This window comes from Nerophis lumbriciformis, linkage group LG25 (genome assembly GCF_033978685.3).
Source record: "Nerophis lumbriciformis linkage group LG25, RoL_Nlum_v2.1, whole genome shotgun sequence".
NCBI lineage: Eukaryota > Metazoa > Chordata > Actinopteri > Syngnathiformes > Syngnathidae > Nerophis > Nerophis lumbriciformis.
Window position 1 is genome coordinate 5,791,468 of NC_084572.2, and position 20,325 is coordinate 5,811,792.

Below are 20,325 nucleotides of genomic sequence, written 5' to 3' on the forward strand. Positions count from 1 at the left end.
CTGCAGTACAGCAAGTTCCCGACACAATGTTTTCTAAAAATCAATCTTGGTAAAAAAAAATAAAAAAAATGACAAGTTAAAATTAGAACTGTGTCTATCATTGGCGATCTCCATTAGGGATGTCCCGATACGATATTTGGATCGGATGCCGATATTTGCCAAAAATTGCGTATCGGCAAGGCATGGGAAAATGCCGATCCAGATCCAGTTTAAAAAAAATCCCGGTCCCTGTTTTCCAACGCACCGATTTAAATAATACATTCCACTTTTCTGCTGCTCCGTAATTTCAGTTCCGCATTTTCCAGCACACCTTCAACACTTCCACACGTCTGTGAATTCTCACGCAGTTGCTTTTAGCTGCTGGCATTACACGACAGGCTCTTCTCACTCTTTCCTGTGTCTCCCTCTCACAGACAGCGAGCGCACCTTCTTACACACGTCACATACTGTCACGACATACGTCACATACGTATACATCCTCCCCGAGCAGAGAGGTCGCAGCATGGCTAACGTTAGCTGTGATGTTAGCGCAGCCGTGCGAGCAACGCTCCCTCTAAGGTGCTCGCCTGTGCAATTGCGTCCTCTGCGCATAGCAAATCTATGCCACGCACAAAATCTAATAAAAAAAATAAGCGCATAACAATTTTCGACACACGGACACGACAGAGAAAACAGTTTTCGTCATCATTGTTCAAATATTGTGATGTCTGCCGAGACGCTTATCCCCATTCGGTGCCACACGCCCACACCATCGAAATACTGAGGCAAAAATTTCCACAACACCGTATGAAAAAATTAGTGATTTTTTTAGTTGTGATTTCCTTCTTTGCATGAAAGTTTAAAAGTAGCATATATTAATGCAGTATGAAGAAGAATGTTTTGATGTAGACATGCAAGCCTTGAAAGACAATTTTGAAAATCAAGACTACATTTCCTGCAAATGGGTGCATTTCTACCCTATATTTTAACTTTAGATTTATTCTCATATCAAACTCTGACACTTACATCCGGCGCCCCCCTCCACACCCAGGATTATAAATAATGTAAATAATTCAATGTGATTATCTTGTGTGATGACTGTATTATGATGATAGTATATATCTGATAGTATATATCTGTATCATGAATCAATTTAAGTGGACCCCGACTTAAACAAGTTGAAAAACTTATTCGGGTGTTACCATTTAGTGGTCAATTGTACGGAATATGTACTTCACTGTGCAACCTACTAATAAAAGTCTCAATCAATCAATCAAAACACATAGAATCATCATACTGCTGTGATTATATGCATCAAGTGTTCATTCAAGGCTAAGGCAAAATATCGAGATATATATCGTGTATCGCAATATGGCCTTAAAATATCGCAATATTAAAAAAAGGCCATATCGCCCAGCCCTAGTTCAATGATGCCATTTCTGTTTGTCATGTATAATTTTGTCTATTTTGTGTTTATCCTTGAATAAACAGGTCAGTTTCTTGTTACCAACCGTTGTGTATTATTCAAACTCCCCTAATTCAGCTGGCTAGTTGTTATCAAGAGTACTAAAACCCTTTTCAACATGATTCTGACAACTAAGTAGGCTAAATAACTTTAAACTTTAATACATGCTCGGATAGGCCAGTATCGGTATCGGATCGGAAGTGCAAAAACCTGGATCGGGACATCCCTAATCTCCATAGACAGGCCAGAGGTAAAGATAAATGTCAATGACTAACTTGACCTGTCCGTGTCCTTTCAATGACTCAAAATAGAGTCAAGACATTTACTGGCAGACACACACACACACACATTTACTGGCAGACACACACACACACACACATTTACTGGCAGACACACACACACACACACACACACACACACACACACACACACACACACACACACACACACACACACACACACACACACACACACACACACACACAGCTATCTAGTAATCGTGTGCAATTCAGGACACAGGGCCGTCTAGATGCAAAATAATGAGATCAAAGTGACTTCAGGGGTTAAAATGAGCTCCAGCAGGGGGAGAGTGTTCATTATTTTCCCGTCAAAAGTCCCCCCCACCCCCCACCCCTCACCGTGATTGTTTCCAAACAATAGGTGCACACAGCTTTGGGGAGGTGTTCTATTTTCAATTGCAACAGCAGGCATTTGGGGCCAGTGCTATAATTTAGTAAATTGGCTTGATATCGACTTCTCTGCACAAATGATTTGATCGATTGCACTGCACCTGTGGGCGTGGGGGATCATACTTCTCGAAAAAAGTAATTTCCGCAGCATATTTTAGATCATTTACTTTTTTCACAAAAACAACTATTAAAAAAACATTTTCCCGTGGCCTAAGTCAAGGTAGCTTAGTAGGTTTTTCTTTATTTTACCTCAAATTTATTAAGACCACACCTTTTTGGAGGGGAGACTCCACCCGGATCCTTTTGTTCGAAGACTAAAATGATGAGTTTGATTGATTGATTGATTGATTGAAACTTTTATTAGTAGATTGCACAGTGAAGTACATATTCCGTACAATTGACCACTAAATGGTAACACCCGAATACGTTTTTCAACTTGTTTAAGTCGGGGTCCACTTAAATTGATTCATGATACAGATATATACTATCATCATAATACAGTCATCACACAAGATAATCATCAGAGTATATACATTGAATTATTTACATTATTTACAATCCGGGGTGTGGGATGTGGAGGGTTGGGGAGGTTAGGTTTGGTTGATATCAACACTTCAGTCAAACAATTGCATCATCAAAGAAATGGACATTGGAACAGTGTAGGACTGACTTGGTAGGATATGTACAGCAAGTAGTGGACATACAGGGAGAGATAGAGAGAGAGAAAGAATAAGTATCTACCGTATTTTTCGGAGTATAAGTCGCACCGGAGTATAAGTCGCACCTGCCGAAAATGCATGATAAAGAAGGAAAAAAATGTATATAAGTCAAACTATGAAAAAAACTGACTTATAGTCTGAAAAATACGGTACATTTGATTATTTACATTTGATTATTTACACTCCGAGGAGGTATGATGTGGAAGGGAGGTTGTTAGTTTAGGGTTGAAGTTGCCTGGAGGTGTTCTTTTAGTGCGGTTTTGAAGGAGGATAGAGATGCCCTTTCTTTTACACCTGTTGGCAGTGCATTCCATATTCATGTGGCATAGAAGGGAATGAGCTCAGACCTTTGTTAGATCGGAATCTGGGTTTAACGTGGTCAGTGGAGTTGACAAGACAACAATGTATTCTACAAACAATAGAAATACCAGCGAAATGAAAGAATGAACCGAGCTATCAAAAGGTGGAAGCAGTCTCTAAAATGGTCACCCGTCTCTCATACTTTTGTCCACCGAGGTTGCTTGCCTTGGTAGGATTTGATACTGAAAGTTAACTTGAAGTGTGTGCCTCCTTCACTCTCCCCATAGGCCAGTACTTCATGATACCATTAATGATAATATATGTGTGTGAGAGTGTGTGTGTGTGTGTGAGAGTGAGAGAGTGCACAGATAAATAACAGTACGCATTCGGAACCAAAGACAGTTTCAGGGTGTTCTATTCTGCTTAAAAGTGAGAATATTCCTCTAGCAGTGTACCGTAAATACAGTCTGGTGTGCCGTGGTAGATTATGTAATTTCACCCATTTGGGTTAAAATATTTTATGCAAACCAGTAATTATAATCTGCAAATAAAGTGCCGCTGTTGAGTGTCTGTGCTGTCTAGAGCTCGGCAGAGTAACAGTCTTCCATATTCAAGATTCAAGATTGTTTATTGTCATATGCACAGTTAAACAGACAGTTTGCCGTACAATGAAAATCTTACTTTGCTAGTCCACCCTTCAACAAGTCACACGGTACTTAGCTAAAAATAAAAATGTATATACAAGGCACAGTAAGTAACATAACATTATTGCACATTCTGATTGACAGTCAACAGTATAAATACGGAGGTGACCTTGGGTCACAGCAGCAGTTAAAGTGTCTTTAGTGATCAAAGGTGAAAAGTGATGGTTCACAGTTCGGGGGTGGTCATGGTAGCTGTCTCTTGTTCAAAAAGATAAAAGTAAAATGGGGGGGGAGGCATTCACAAGCCTGATGGCCTGTGGGTAGAAACTGTATGTCAGTCTCGTAGTCCTGGATTTCAGGCTCCTGTATCGTCTGCCTGATGGTAGGAGGTTGAAGAGACTGTGCTTGGGGTGTGTACTGTCCTTTATGATGTTGTGTGCTCTCCTGGTGGCCCTGGTAGAGTGCATGTCCTGTAGTGAGGGGAAGGCTGCTCCTGATATGTACTGAGCAGTTTTAATCACTCGCTGGAGTGCCTTCCTGTCCTTAGCAGTGCAGTTTCCATACCAGACCGTGATTGAGCTGGTAAGGACACTCTCAACCGTACTTCTATAGAAGTTGCCGAGAATTTTGGGTGGCATGCCAAATTTTCTCAGCCTTCTTAGGAAGTACAGTCGCTGCTGGGCTTTCTTTATTGTTTGTTGGGTGTTGTGATCCAAGGTGAGGTCCTCGCTGATGTGGGTCCCGAGGAATTTAAAGGTTTTCACCCTGTCCACCCTATGTACAGAGGTGTGTACTGTGCACTCCTTCTCCGTGGGTCAATAATCATCTCCTTGGTCTTGTCTGTGTTCAAGGAGAGATTATTATCCTGACACCAGGCCACCAGTTCCGCTACCTCCCTTCTGTACGCTGCCTCAGCTCCCCCGGTGATCAGTCCGACGACCGTAGCATCATCTGCAAACTTGATGATACTGGTGTTGTTCTGGGAGGCCACACAGTCGTGTGTGAAGAGGGTATACAATAGGGGGCTCAGCACGCAGCCTTGGAGGATCCCTGTGCTTAAAAGTATCAGTAGGTGGCAGCAGGTAGCTAATTGCTTGGTAAACATATCTAATGCTTAAACCAAAAATAAACAAAAAGGTGAATGCCCCTAAGAAACTGAACTGGCTTCAAAGTAAACAAAAACAGAATGCTGGACGACAGCAAAGACTTACAGGGTGAGGAGCAGAGACGGCGTCCACAAAGTACATACGTACATGACATGACAATCAACAATTTCCCCACAAAGAAGGATAGCGTCCGCACAACTGAAATGGTCTTGATTGCTCAAACAAAGCAGGTGCGGGGAATAGCGCTCAAGGAAGACATGAAACTGGTACAGGAAAATACCAACAAAACAGGAAAAGCCACTAAAATAGGAGCGCAACACACTACACACAGGAAAACACCAAAAAACTCCAAATAAGTCACGGTGTGATGTGACAGTACTTTGAGACAAGACTATATAGTGATGGTTATGGTTTAAAGTCATATCCTACAATTGCCAGAATGACTTTTTACTGTCAACATCGACTACTGAGTTTAATTGTTTTAATGTTTTCTGCTGGTGATGTGCCTCCGCATTTTTTCAATGAAAAAAAATGTGCCTTTGGCTCCAAAAAGGTTGAAAAACACTGCTCTAACAAGCTGCTGCGCCTCACACTTTGGAAACACCTACGCTGCACTACTGTTGTCTGTGCACATTTCAGCCATTTACTAGTGTCACATTTAAATGGCTTATGGGTCACGCGGTGGACTAGTGGTTAGCATTTCCGCCTCACAGTCTGTAGACGCAGATTAGAATCTGTAGAAATGTCAAGCTAATACGGTACAAATCCCCCCAAAAATGCATGTAAGGCTAATTGGAGCCTCTAAATCAGGGGTGTCCAAACGTTTTTCACAGAGAGCTGCTTATTGAAAAAATGTATTTTGCAGGGGCCATTTTGATATTTTTCATGATCAAAACCAACACATTGATTCATTTTAAACCTTTAGGGCTCCCCTTAAATTTTGTCCCGGGGACGCAAAAAGGCCTCAGTCATAAAAATCCTAAAAAGAATTCATAAAATATTCTTTATTCAACCCCTTAAATCTCAAGATCAACTTCAGGTTTATCTGTCAATGAAAAGTTAATTTTTTTGTTACGTTTTACACGCTTTTCGCTAAAAGACAACCCTGTATGTGATAGCAAAACACATAATATGCATTACTTTCCTCCCCAATAAAATTCTATTTAATTAATTATTATATTTTAAGCCATGACAGTTTAAAAAAAACACCACCACTAAAATGCTCACGGATCCAAAAGGGCCCCCCTCATAAAGGTGTTAAAAGTAAGTCATATTTATATATTTGACTTTCAACACTTAAGTCTATAGATCAACTTCAGATCGGTCAATTATAAGTTATTAGTTTTTTTTAATTATGTTTTTGCATTACGTAATAAACACAAAATATGCAATATTTCCCCACAAACATATTTTAAATTGATTAGAAGTAATTGTAGCCCTGAATAGGTCAATCATTCATAACATTAATTTTGATTTTTCATCTTTTGAGCAATGACAAAATAAAAATAAATAAAAACAAAGACAGTTTCCATGGCAATGTTGTGTTATTAGAGTCAACAATACATATTTTTCTTGTTCTATTCACCCTTTTTGCTCTTTTATTCCACTCTATGTTTTTGTTTTTAATAGTATTTTTGGAATGTGCCGCAGGCTGTTAAACCCTTATATCTCTAGAGCAACTTCAGGTTCATTTTTAAAAATGTTTTAAGCGCTTTTTGTTAAAGACAACCCTGTTTTTGATAGGAAAAACACAAAATATGCATTACTTCCCCCCCTTATATAATTCAAAATGGACTTTTTGCAGTGACATAATTGGAGCTTTACATAGGTCAATAATTCATAACACCATTGATTTTAAGTCATTATTATATTTTGAGCAATGACAGTTTAAAAAAACACCACTAAAATTATTGGGGATACAAATAAAGGTGTTAAAAGTAAGTCATATATATATATATATTTTTACTTTCAACACTTAAGTCTATAGATCGACTTCAGATCTATCTGTTAATTATAAGTTATTAGTTTTTTTTTAATTACGTTTTTGCAATACGTAATAAACACAAAATATGCAATATTACCCCACAAACATATTTCAAATTGATTAGAAGTAATTGTAGCCCTGAATAGGTCAATCATTCATAACATTAATTATGATTTTTCATCTTTTGAGCAATGACAAAAGAAAAACAAAAACAAAAAGATAGTTTCCATGGCAACTTTGTGTTATTAGAGTCAACAATACATATTTTTCTCGTTCTATTCACCCTTTTTGCTCTTTTATTCCACTCTATGTTTTTGTTTTTAATAGTATTTTTAGAATGTGCCGCAGGCTGTTAAACCCTTATATCTCTAGAGCAGGGGTCACCAACGCGGTGCCCGCGGGCACCAGGTAGCCCGTAAGGACCAGATGAGTAGCCCGCTGGCCTGTTCTAAAAATAGCTCAAATAGCAGCACTTACCAGTGAGCTGCCTCTATTTTTTAAATTGTATTTATTTACGAGCAAGCTGGTCTTGCTTTGCTCGACATTTTTAATTCTAAGAGAGACAAAACTCAAATAGAATTTGAAAATCCAAGAAAATATTTTAAAGACCTGGTCTTCACTAACTGACAAAGAAACAGATAACAGATTTGGTGTCCAGTTCAAAGTGTGACATGATTTATTTAAAAATTTGAGAGTTGACTTTTGTATTTTACATGAGTTATTATTTGTACAAACATGGTGCAAAGTAATTCATGATTTGTTAAAAAAATGTTAGTGGCTAGCTAGTTAAAATTGGATATTGTGATTTCACAAGACTGTTTTAGTAGTGATCATATGAAAATGTTAAATTTGAAAAATGTGCACTTAGAGAAAATATAAAAATAAAGAGTTGCATATTGATATTTATCTGTTTCTATATATATTTATTGTGAGAAATCATTAAGATGATCAGTGTTCCCACAAAGATAAATATCAATAATTATTAATAATAACATAGAGTTAAAGGTAAATTGAGCAAACTGGCTATTTCTGGCAATTTATTTAAGTGTGTATCAAACTGGCAGCCCTTCGCATTAATCAGTAACCAAGAAGTAGCTCTTGGTTTCAAAACGGTTGGTGACCCCTGCTCTAGAGCAACTTCAGGTTCATTTTTTTAAAATGTTTTAAGCGCTTTTCGTAAAAGACAACCCTGTTTTTGATAGCAAAAACACAAATTATGCATTACCCCCCCCCCCCCTTATAAAATTCAAAATGGACTTTTTGCAGTGACATAATTGGAGCTTTACATAGGTCAATAATTCATAACACCATTGATTTTAAGTCATTATTATATTTTGAGCAATGACAGTTTAAAAAAACACCACTAAAATTATTGGGGATACAAATAAAGGTGTTAAAAGTAAGTCATATATATATATTTTTTTACTTTCAACACTTAAGTCTATAGATCGACTTCAGATCTATCTGTCAATTATAAGTTATTCGTTTTTTTTTATTACATTTTTGCAATATGTAATAAACACAAAATATGCAATATTACCCCACAAACATATTTCAAATTGATTAGAAGTAATTGTAGCCCTGAATAGGTCAATCATTCATAACATTAATTTTGATTTTTCATCTTTTGAGCAATGACAAAAGAAAAACAAAAACAAAAAGATAGTTTCCATGGCAACTTTGTGTTATTAGAGTCAACAATACATATTTTTCTCGATCTATTCACCCTTTTTGCTTTTTTATTCCACTCTATGTTTTTGTTTTTAATAGTATTTTTAGAATGTGCCGCAGGCTGTTAAACCCTTATATCTCTAGAGCAGGGGTCACCAACGCGGTGCCCGCGGGCACCAGGTAGCCCGTAAGGACCAGATGAGTAGCCCGCTGGCCTGTTCTAAAAATAGCTCAAATAGCAGCACTTACCAGTGAGCTGCCTCTATTTTTTTAATTGTATTTATTTACGAGCAAGCTGGTCTCGCTTTGCTCGACATTTTTAATTTTAAGAGAGACAAAACTCAAATAGAATTTGAAAATCCAAGAAAATATTTTAAAGACTTGGTCTTCACTAACTGACAAAGAAACAGATAACAGATTTGGTGTCCAGTTCAAAGTGTGACATGATTTATTTAAAAATTTGAGAGTTGACTTTTGTATTTTACATGAGTTATTATTTGTACAAACATGGTGCAAAGTAATTCATGATTTGTTAAAAAAATGTTAGTGGCTAGCTAGTTAAAATTGGATATTGTGATTTCACAAGACTGTTTTAGTAGTGATCATATGAAAATGTTAAATTTGAAAAATGTGCACTTAGAGAAAATATAAAAATAAAGAGTTGCATATTGATATTTATCTGTTTCTATATATATTTATTGTGAGAAATCATTAAGATGATCAGTGTTCCCACAAAGATAAATATCAATAATTATTAATAATAACAGAGAGTTAAAGGTAAATTGAGCAAACTGGCTATTTGTGGCAATTTATTTAAGTGTGTATCAAACTGGTAGCCCTTCGCATTAATCAGTAACCAAGAAGTAGCTCTTGGTTTCAAAACGGTTGGTGACCCCTGCTCTAGAGCAACTTCAGGTTCATTTTTTTTAAATGTTTTAAGTGCTTTTCGTAAAAGACAACCCTGTTTTTGATAGCAAAAACACAAAATATGCATTACCCCCCCCCAATAAAATTCAAAATGGAATTTTTGCAGTGAAGTAATCGAAGCTTTACATAGGTCTATAATTCATTCTGTATTATATTTTGAGCAATGACAGTTTAAAAAAAAAAAAACACCACTAAAATTATCAGGGATACACATAAAGGTGTCAAAAGTAATTAATATATATATTTTTACTTTCAACGCTTAAGTCTATAGATCGACTCCAGATCTGTCAATTATAAGTTATTAGTTGTTGTTTTTTTAATTGCAATACGTCAAACACAAAATATGCAATATTTTCCCACAAACCTATTTCAAATTGATGTGAAGTAATTGTCGCCTTGAATAGGTCAATAATTCATAACAATATTCATTTGTATTTATCATCTTTTGAGCAATGACAAAAAAAAAGAAAAACAAAAAGACAGTTTCTATGATAGCTTTAAAAATTAAAGTTAAAGTCCAAATGATTGTCACACACACACACACTGGGTGTGGTGAAATTATCGTCTACATTTGACCCACCCCCTGGGAGGTGAGGGGAGCAGTGAGCAGCAGTGGTGGCCGCGCCCGGGAATCATTTGGTGATTTAACCCCTCATTCCAACCCTGAGTGCCAAGCAGGGAGGCAATGGCTTCTATTTTTTGTAGTCTTTGGTATGACTCGGCCGGGGTTTGAACTCACAACCTCAAGGGCGGACACTCTAACCACAAGGCCACTGAGCTGGTCTCTCTCTATTAGAGTCAACAATACATACGTTTCTCGTTCTATTTACCCTTTTTGCTCTTTTATTCCACTTTATGTTTTTAATAGAATCTTTAGAATGTGCCGCAGGCCGTTAAAAAAAAATTAGCTGCGGGCCACAAATGGCCCCCGGGCTGCACTTTGGACACCCCTGCTGTAAATAGAAGCGCTATGGATAATTAATGGATGGCTACTAAACAAATAATCAGAATATCGTCGTAAATAACACCTCCTCAATACAAAACAAAAGAAACAAATATATATTAAATTCAGTGACGTGCGGTGAACTATACACCAGATAGATACTTTGAGGGTTTTTTTTTTCTTCTTTTTTAAACCTAAATTCATATGTGCAGCTCGAATCATTGTTGATTTAGGTTGCACATTAGAGTAACAGGAAAAAGAAGGGAGTAATTCGGTTTCATAAAAACATTATCATAATGATATGATAAATGGGTCCAAAAAGTATTTGATAAAATCGTTATTAAATACTTTTTGGTCCCATTTGTTTTTAACAAAATACATTGAGTAAAGGGAGTGTATCTTACCTTTCTGTATTTGTATCTGAAGCAGCAATAGCTATCCTCCACGAAAACCTACTTTGTATGATCACATTCATTTTGTCTTAAAGTCCAGTTTAGAGAAGTATTTAATCTTGGATACAGTATATAATCCTCTATATTGGCAGACTAGTGTTGTAACTAAGGCTGCAGCTAACGATTATTTTTCTATCGATTAATCTATAGATTATTTTTTTCGATTAATCGGTTAATCTATAGATTATTTTTTTCGATTAATCTATAGATTATTTTGTCTTTTACCGATTATTTTTTTATTTAAAAAGAAGATGAAAAAATAAATGTAGGCCAGTTTTTTCAAAAGGCATGGCTTTTATTTACACAAAAAAAAGTATGGCCACTCAGTCAACATTGACAACAACATGACAAAATATTCTGTAACAATGTAAACATTTAAAACTTTTAACATTTAACAAAATTAAAAGTAGCGTATTTGCTTTTTAATGTGCAAATATAAAATAAACATACAGTGCAAATCTTAATATTCTGCAATAGTATAAGCATTTCAAAAGTAAAAGTATTGCTTATTTTGCTTTAAAATGTGCAAAAATAAAGATAAACATCCAATACAAAAAAGTGCGTATTTCCTTTAATTGGCGCCGGGTATATAGTATTCGCATGCCTCGAATTACTGCCGGATCAAACTCGTTTCGCAAAATATTAATTTTATTAGCGCATGTCTGGAATTTTCGCCGGGTCAAACTCGTTTCGCAAAATAATTAGCATATGTCTAGAACTTCCGCTGGGTCAAACTCGTCACGTCATGAGTGACACTTCACCTGTCATCATTTTCAAAATGGAGGAGGCTGATTTCAATCATTTGAAATCGCATAAAGGGAAGAAGATTAAGAGCTATTCAGTAGGATTTAAGGTCCAAGCTTTTGAATATGCTAAAAAGAACAGTAAGCAGCTATGTTTTATTAATATACCGTAGCTGCGTGTGTCAAATATGAGTCATTAAATGACTCCCGCCTCCTGCTGGTAGAGGGCGCTAGTGATCCTTTTTGCGACTACCGGTACTGCAGAAGAAGACAACAAGCAACAAGAGTGAGCAGCGATCGTTTGCTTGCACTTTTAACATGGAGGATTACATATCTAAAATAAAACAGTTTTCTAAACTGGACTTTCAATGGAAGCAGGAGGTAATAATTAAAGGAATATCTCCATCGAGACAGAGAGACTTTTAAAACTGAAGAAAGATAAGGAAGACTTCTATAAACAAGTTATCGATGCTTTTGATCAGAAGCAGCTGCGCATGGACTCATAAGTAAAGGTAAGACCATATTCACGTTTTTTTGTATTAAATGTGCTTTTCATGATGGTATCCTTACATCACTCAAATTTAAAAGCGCAGGCCTAAATTTACCCCACGCCTTTTGGTAAGCGCAGGAATGAGAAGAGGTTTTAAATTAATTAGCGCCCTGGCGGCTATTCAAGTATGCGACGCACAAAAACGGCGCCGACGTATTTACGTAATCGATGACGTCGACTACGTCGACGCGTCGTTTCAGCCTTAGTTGTAACGATACCAATATTTTGGTACCGTTACTAAAATTATTTCTGTACTTTTCTAATTAAAGGGCACCACAAAAAAATTGCATTATTGGCTTTATTTTAACAAAAAATCTTAGGATACATTAAACATGTGTTTCTTATTGCGGTTAAGTCCTTAAATAAAATAGTGAACATACTAGACAGCTTGTCTTTTAGTAGTAAGTAAACAAACAAAAGCTCCTAATTAGTCCGCTGACATATGCAGTAACATAATCACCAAAAATGATTCCCGGGCGCGGCCACCACAGCTGCTCACTGCTCCCCTCACCACCCAGGGGGTGATCAAGGGTGATGGGTCAAATGCAGAGAATAATTTCGCCACACCTAGTGTGTGTGTGTGACAATCATTAGTACTTTAACTTAACTTAATATTGTTTCATTTATCATTCTATTATTTTGTCAACATTATAAAGGACAAGTGGTAGAAAATTAATTATTAATTGACTTGTTCATTTACTGTTAATATCTGCTTACTTTCTCTTTTAACATGTTCTGTCTACACTTCTGTTAAAATGTAATAATCACTTATTATTTGGTTGTTTGATACTTTACATTAGTTTTGGATGATACCACAAATTTGGGTATCAATCCGATACCAAGTAGTAACAGGGTCATACATTAGTCATATTCAAAGTCCTCATGTGTCCAGGGACATATTTCAAGAGATTATAAACATAACATAATTTTTTTTTAAACTAAAGATGTGATGCCAAAAAATATCGATGCAATTATAGTAGTATCGACTATATACGTGCCTGTACTTAATATCATTACAGTGGATGTTAGGTGTACATCCACCCATGGCATTTGTTTACATTTTGATGCCGGTGAGCTAGGGTGTGTAGTGAAGCCGGTACGTTTTAGATACGTACTGTACTAATACCGGTAAAGCGTAAAACCCTATGGCAGACACATTCATTGAATTCAATTTCATTCCAAGCAATAAAACAATATTTTTGCATCTGACAAAAAACACCCACAAACGCTGGCTTACTCTAATAAAAATGCCATGTTTGTTATACAGTTTAAAAAAAGAAAAAAAAAGGCCGGCTTCCGCTGGAGAGACATGTGTCTGCCGGCTAGAGCCATAGACATCTTATAAGTAAACGCAGCATCGAGCGCTACTGCCTACTGGCGCTGACGAGACGCGGGGCCGCCATCTTGGAGTGGTGATCCGCTCCACTCAGTGCAATTCATTTGGCAGGAGCAATGAACTGTCAGCGCATTTAATTCATTGAATACCACTGATTTTCACGCGTTTTTTTGTCATACGTGTAGCTATGATAAAAGGACACATGTTTTGGCGTGTTTTATTATTCATAGTTTGCTTAACAGTAATAGAATATTCTTATATGCTATAAGTGACCAGACGTCCGAGATCAAAACTGGGAATATAATCCCAGAGAAGGGGGAAAACAACGGTCAGCTATTTTAAGTTGAAGAACCAATATGATTAGGTTATATGTATATATGCGTATATCCTACATAAACAATGTATGAATACATTAGATATCTATATATCTTAGGGGCCTATAGACTGTATCGCTGTTGCTGCAAAAGCATAGACTTTATTCTGTCTTGACACTTTGTATTGATATTTTGTATTACATTCTTCCCTTAAATGATAATGTTTAGTGATTGTTTTATATGTATTTTTTATATATGTCGTTCTGGATAAAAGCGTCTGCCAAATACTTAAACATAAACATATATAAACATCTGAAAGTCTTTATATCAGCTAAAACCACCAATCTGTTTCACTGGATTCAGAATAAAAACCAAATTCTGTCTTACCCAACAATGTTATTATTTGACACAAAATTGGGTTGAAAAGCTAGACTAAATTTAGACTTGTATAATACTGTATAGCCACTGTCCATCTGATTGTCTTGTTAGTTAACATATATTACACCCCCGACCCCCTACACACTTTGTACTGTGGTCCTAACTTTACCCCTGCTGGCCTTTACAATCTTTATCTTCATCATTTATTTCAACTTTATGTTATTCAAGTATGACATTTTTAAATTTAATTAATTTCATTGACAAGCAATTCTATTATGGTCATACTCTTGTTTGCTAGCGGCTACGATTTCAGTACTATTGAAGATCTTTGCTCCTTCTCAACTCTGTGGTAATATTCTTTTCACAAAATACAACAAATAGTAAGTTCATGTTAAATCTTCCTTGTGAAATCTAATCCCCCGATTCCTATTTTCAACAGGCCGCTCATTTGAGCAGGAAAATGCTGAACACCTGTCAACTGTCAGTTTAGGCTGCTCGCCGGCTCCTCATCACCACTTCAAGATGGCGGCCAAATTTCTCGCGTCACATCAGCCAATGCTGCGTCTACTTATAAGATGTCTATGGTCTAGCCTGCGGAGAATACGATCTACGTTCCCATCCTCACCTATAGTCATGAGCTTTGGGTTATGACCGATAGGACAAGATCACGGGTACAAGCAATGTACATTTCTCTGATGATACAATTGTTGATGACTGAAGTGATGATAACAACCAAACCTAACCCCCCCCCCTTCCACATCCCACACCCCGGATTGTAAATAATGTAAATAATTCAATGTATATACTCTGATGATTATCTTGTGTGATGACTGTATTATGCTGATAGTATATATTTGTACCATGAATCAATTTAAGTGGACCCCGACTTAAACAAGTTGAAAAACGTATTCGGGTGTTACCATTTAGTGGTCAATTGTACGGAATATGTACTTCACTGTGCAATCTACTAATAAAAGTCTCAATCAATCAATCAATCAAAAGCGACCGAAATGAGTTTCCTCTCCCTTAGAGATAGGGTGAGAAGCTCTGCCATCCGGGAGGAGCTCAAAGTAAAGCCGCTGCTCCTCCACATCGAGTAAAACCAGATGAGGTGGGTCGGGCATCTGGTCAGGATGCCACCCGAACACCTCCCTCGGGAGGTGTTTCGGGCACGTCCGACCGGTAGGAGGCCACGGGGAAGACCCAGGACACGTTGGGAAGACTATGTCTCCCGGCTGGCCTGGAAACGCCTCGAGATCCCCCGGGAGGAGCTGGACCGAGTGGCTGGGGAGAGGGAAGTCTGGGCGTCCCTGCTTAGGCTGCTGCCCCCGCGACCCGACCTCGGATAAGCGGAAGAAGATGGATGGATGGATAAGAAACCACACCAAAATAACATAGAAAGCATAGAGCAAAAGAGAAATAATCAAACTTACGTATTTTTCGGACTATAAGTCGCAGTTTTTTTCCTAGTTTGGCCGGGGGTGCGACTTATACTCAGGAGCGACTTATGTGTGAAATTATTAACACGTTATCGTAAAATATCAAATAATATTATTTAGCTCATTCACGTAAGAGACTAGACATATAAGATTTCATGAGATTTAGCGATTAGGAGTGACAGATTGTTTGGTAAACGTATAGCATGTTCTATATGTTATAGTTATTTGAATGACTCTTACCATAATATGTTACGTTAACATACTAGGCACGTTCTCAGTTGGTTATTTATGCGTCATATAACGTACACTTATTCAACCTGTTGTTCACTATTCTTTATTTATTAGGGACCGAGTCCCTTTGGGACAGAGGACCCTATTGTATTTCTAGCGTTTTATTATTATGCCGCTGCCTCTTTGAGCTGTAATTTGACCCCCTTAACAGGCTTCAAAACTCACCAAATTGGACACACACATCAGGACCGGCGAAAATTGCGATCTAATCAAAAAACCAAACCCCAAAACTCAAAATTGCGCTCTAGCGTCCCCTAGGAAGAAGACAGACAAAACTGCCTGTAACTCCCAGTAGGAATGTCGTAGAGACATGAAACAAAAACCTCTATGTAGGTCTCACTTAGACCTATATTTCATACACTGACAACCCCCAGCAAAAATCAACAGGAAGTTTGCAATTCCCCCTTCAAAACAAAAGTTGTGTAAAAACAGTCACCTTTTTTCAAACATTATCTCCTCTGAGCGGGTTTGTCGTGTCGGCTTCAAATTAGCACAGGTGAGAGATTGAACCCTTCTGATTAAAAGTCGATGAAAGAGTTTTAATTATTGCTCCGGTTTGGATTTTATGAGCCCTCAAAGTCGGTCCCGTCCATCGTTGCTTGCAGCTTTAATTAGGGCCCGCATGGCCCATTGCATAAGGACCCCCACAGGGAGTCCTTATGCAATGGGACATAAGGACCTATTGAATTTCTAAGGTTTTATTATTATTATTCTTCCGCAACTTTGCGCTGTAATTTGACCCCCTTAGCATGCTTCAAAACTCACCAAGTTTTACACACACATCAGCAAAACTTTTTATCAAAAAACCAAACCCCAAAACTCAAAATTGCGCTCTAGCGCCCCCTAGGAAAAAAAAAAAAACTAGACTGCCCGTAACTCCCACTACGAAGGTCGGAGAGACATGAAACAAAAACCTCTATATAGGTCTGACTTAGACCTAGTTTTCATAATTGTATATCCTCGGGCAAAAATCCACAGGAGGTTGGCAATTCCCCCTTCAAGACAAAAAAGTACTAAAAACAGTCACTTTTGCCTCTTTGAGCTGTAATTTGACCCCCTTAACATGCTTCAAAACTCACCAAACTGAACGCACACATCAGGACTAGCAGAAATTGCGATCTAATAAAAAAAACCTAACCCCAAATCTCAAAAATGCGCTCTACCGCAATTTTTGAATAAAACACAGAAAAAACTGCTCCTCGGAAGAAAAAAATGACAAAACTGCCTGTAACTCCCACTGGGAAAGTCAGAGAGACATGAAACAAAAACCTCTATGTAGGTCTCACTTAGACCTACTTTTCATAGATTGACAACCCTCAGCAAAAATCAACAGGAAGTTTGCAATTTCCCCTTCAAAACAACATTTTTTTATAAACCGGTCACTTCTCTTCAAACATTATCTCCTCTGAGCGCGTTTGTCGTTTCGGCTTCAAACTAACACAGGAGAGAGATTGAACCCTTCCAAATAAAAGTTATCGAAATAATTTTTATAACTGCTCCGGTTTTGATTTTATGAGCCTTCAAAGAACCGCTGCGCTGATGCGCTGCTGCTGCTGTGCTGCTGTTTTCTCAAGATGGCTGCTTAAAAGCAGGAAGCACCAGCGTGCCCACACAATGCAGACAAGGTAGGTACACTAGACAAAAGTATTGGGACACTTCGGACTAAAAGTAGACAAAAGTATTGGGACACTTATGACTACCACTGGACAAAAGTATTGGGACATTTAGGCCGAAAACTGGACAAAAGTATTGGGATAATTGGGACTAAAACTTGACAAAAGTATTGGGACACTTGGGACTAAAACTTGACAAAAGCATTGGGACTAAAACTTGACAAAAGTATTGGGACACTTGGGACTAAAACTTGACAAAAGTATTGGGACACTTAGGACTAGCACCTGCCAAATACGCGGGCCCGACCAATGCTGCTTGCAGCTTTAATTTTAAATTGCCTTTCAAATGTCTATTCTTGGTGTTGGGTTTTATCAAATAAATTTCCCCCCAAAAATGCGACTTATATATGTTTTTTCCCTTATTTATAATGCATTTTCGGCAGGTGCGACTTATACTCCGGAGCGACTTATACTCCGAAAAATACGGTTATTGTGGGTATTATCTTCGACCCAACTCTCTCGTTTGAGTCACACATTAAGAGTGTTACTAAAACGGCCTTCTTTCATCTCCGTAATATCGCTAAAATTCGTTCCATTTTGTCCACTAGCGACGCTGAGATCATTATTCATGCGTTCGTTACGTCTCGTCTCGATTACTGTAACGTATTATTTTCGGGTCTCCCTATGTCTAGCATTAAAAGATTACAATTGGTACAAAATGCGGCTGCTAGACTTTTGACAAGAACAAGAAAGTTTGATCATATTACGCCTATACTGGCTCACCTGCACTGGCTTCCTGTGCACTTAAGATGCGACTTTAAGGTTTTACTACTTGCGTATAAAATACTACACGGTCTAGCTCCGTCCTATCTTGTCGATTGCATTGTACCATATGTCCCGGCAAGAAATCTGCGTTCAGAGAACTCCGGCTTATTAGTGATTCCCAGAGCCCAAAAAAAGTCTGCGGGCTATAGAGCGTTTTCTATTCGGGCTCCAGTACTATGGAATGCCCTCCCGGTAACAGTTAGAGATGCTACCTCAGTAGAAACATTTAAGTCCCATCTTAAAACTCAAAACTCAAAATAAATAAATAAAGATTGATTTGTATAGTCTAGCCTTTGAATAGCCCCCTTTTTTTAGACCAGTTGATCTGCCGTTTCTTTTCTTTTCTCCTCTGCTCCCCCCTCTCCCTTGTGGAGGGGGAGACACTCAGGTCCGGTGGCCATGGATGGGGTGCTGGCTGTCCGGGGTCGGGACCCGGGGTGGACCGCTCGCCTGTGTATCGGTTGGGAACATCTCTGCGCTGCTGACCCGTCTCCGCTCGGGATGGTTTCCTGCTGTCCCCACTGTGGACTGGACTCTTACTGTTATGCTGGATCCACTATGGACTGTACTCTCACAATATTATGTTAGACCCACTCGACATCCATTGCATTCGGTCTCCCTAGAGGGGGGGGGGGGTCCTCTCCAAGGTTTCTCATAGTCATTCACATCGACGTCCCACTGTGGTGAGTTTTTCCTTGCCCTTATGTGGGCTCTGTACCGAGGATGTCGTTGTGGCTTGTGCAGCCCTTTGAGACACTTGTGATTTAGGGCTATATAAATAAACATTGATTGATTGATTGATTGATTGATAGAGCCACCTGGTGGCAAGGTGAGGCACTGCCTCCCCTGACCGCACGTCACCGATTAAATTACAGTGGTGACAGCCCGGTCACGTGACCACTGTTTATGGCACTGTCAGCACACAATTAACATTTCGCAGCCCTTAATTCACCGTAATAAAACAAATTATGGTTGGGAAAAAATGACACAGGACACAAAACGGCCCGGTGAAGCATGCGTGCGCTACTACGACTATGACATTTAGTAGGACTTGGAAACCAAGACAACGCCGAAGGTCAAATACATTACATTTTAACTTTCCCCCTTCTCCACCCAACTTTAATCTTCACTGAACAATAGCTGCCTTTGTTAGCGGATAATATTAATACTAAGCCCGCTTTTACCTCCCGAGTGAGACTTTGCTCCTTTAAATGCGACAAGAGGGCGACCTATTGAGCACTTGCTAGCTGGATGCTAACAGTGCTAGCGAGATGCTAACAGCGCATCCTCCATGCTAGTGCGCCAGGCGAAGCTAGCTCGGTGCTTCTACGGGTGGTCGAGTTACGGTTTACGGCGAGATAAAAGCCCGTTTGTCGGCCAGTGAGTGTGACGTGACGGCGGAGAAACACCTTCCCCAAACGTCAGCCCGGCGCGCTAAAAGCAGTACCTTGTAGGAGTCTGTCGCTAGCAGGATGTTGAAGTCGGCGTCCCTGTGCTCCATCTTTGCTCCCTCGGTTGAGAGTTCAGTCGCAGCCGTCTGGGGTGTGCGTTCCTGCTGCTGCTGCTGCCGGGGAGCTGTTAACGAAGCAGGGCAAAAGGGGGGAGGAGGACTGGGGGCTGGGTGCTGGAGGAGAACAAGGCGGAGGAAGGGGCGGGTGGATGGCGGCCTTTTTTTTCCCCCTTTCGAAAAATTCCGGAATGACTCGGCTCCACTCGGCTGCGCTCGGGTGGATGGCTGCCCTTTTTTTCCCCTATCAAAAATTCCGGAATGACTCGGCTCCACTCGGCTGCGCTCGGGTGGATGGCGGCCCTTTTTTTCCTCCTATCAAAAATTCCGGAATCACTTTGATTGATTGATTGACAGAGGTGGGTAGAGTAGCCAGAAATTGTACTCAAGTAAGAGTACTGTTACTTTAGAGATTTATTACTCAAGTAAAAGTAAGGAGTAGTCACCCAA

General features: G+C 38.8%; 1 protein-coding gene across 1 annotated transcript in view; it reads right to left on the minus strand.

Annotated features, from left to right (window-relative positions):
* Positions 1–20,028, minus strand: part of nampt1 (nicotinamide phosphoribosyltransferase 1) — a 43,412-nt gene extending 23,384 nt beyond the window's left edge. Inside the window, exon 1 of the mRNA XM_061983599.2 lies at positions 19,816–20,028. Coding sequence (XP_061839583.1) covers positions 19,816–19,869 — 54 coding nt within the window. The 5' untranslated portion in view covers positions 19,870–20,028. The remainder of the gene's footprint in view (positions 1–19,815) is intronic.
* Between the last annotated feature and the right edge of the window lie 297 nt (positions 20,029–20,325).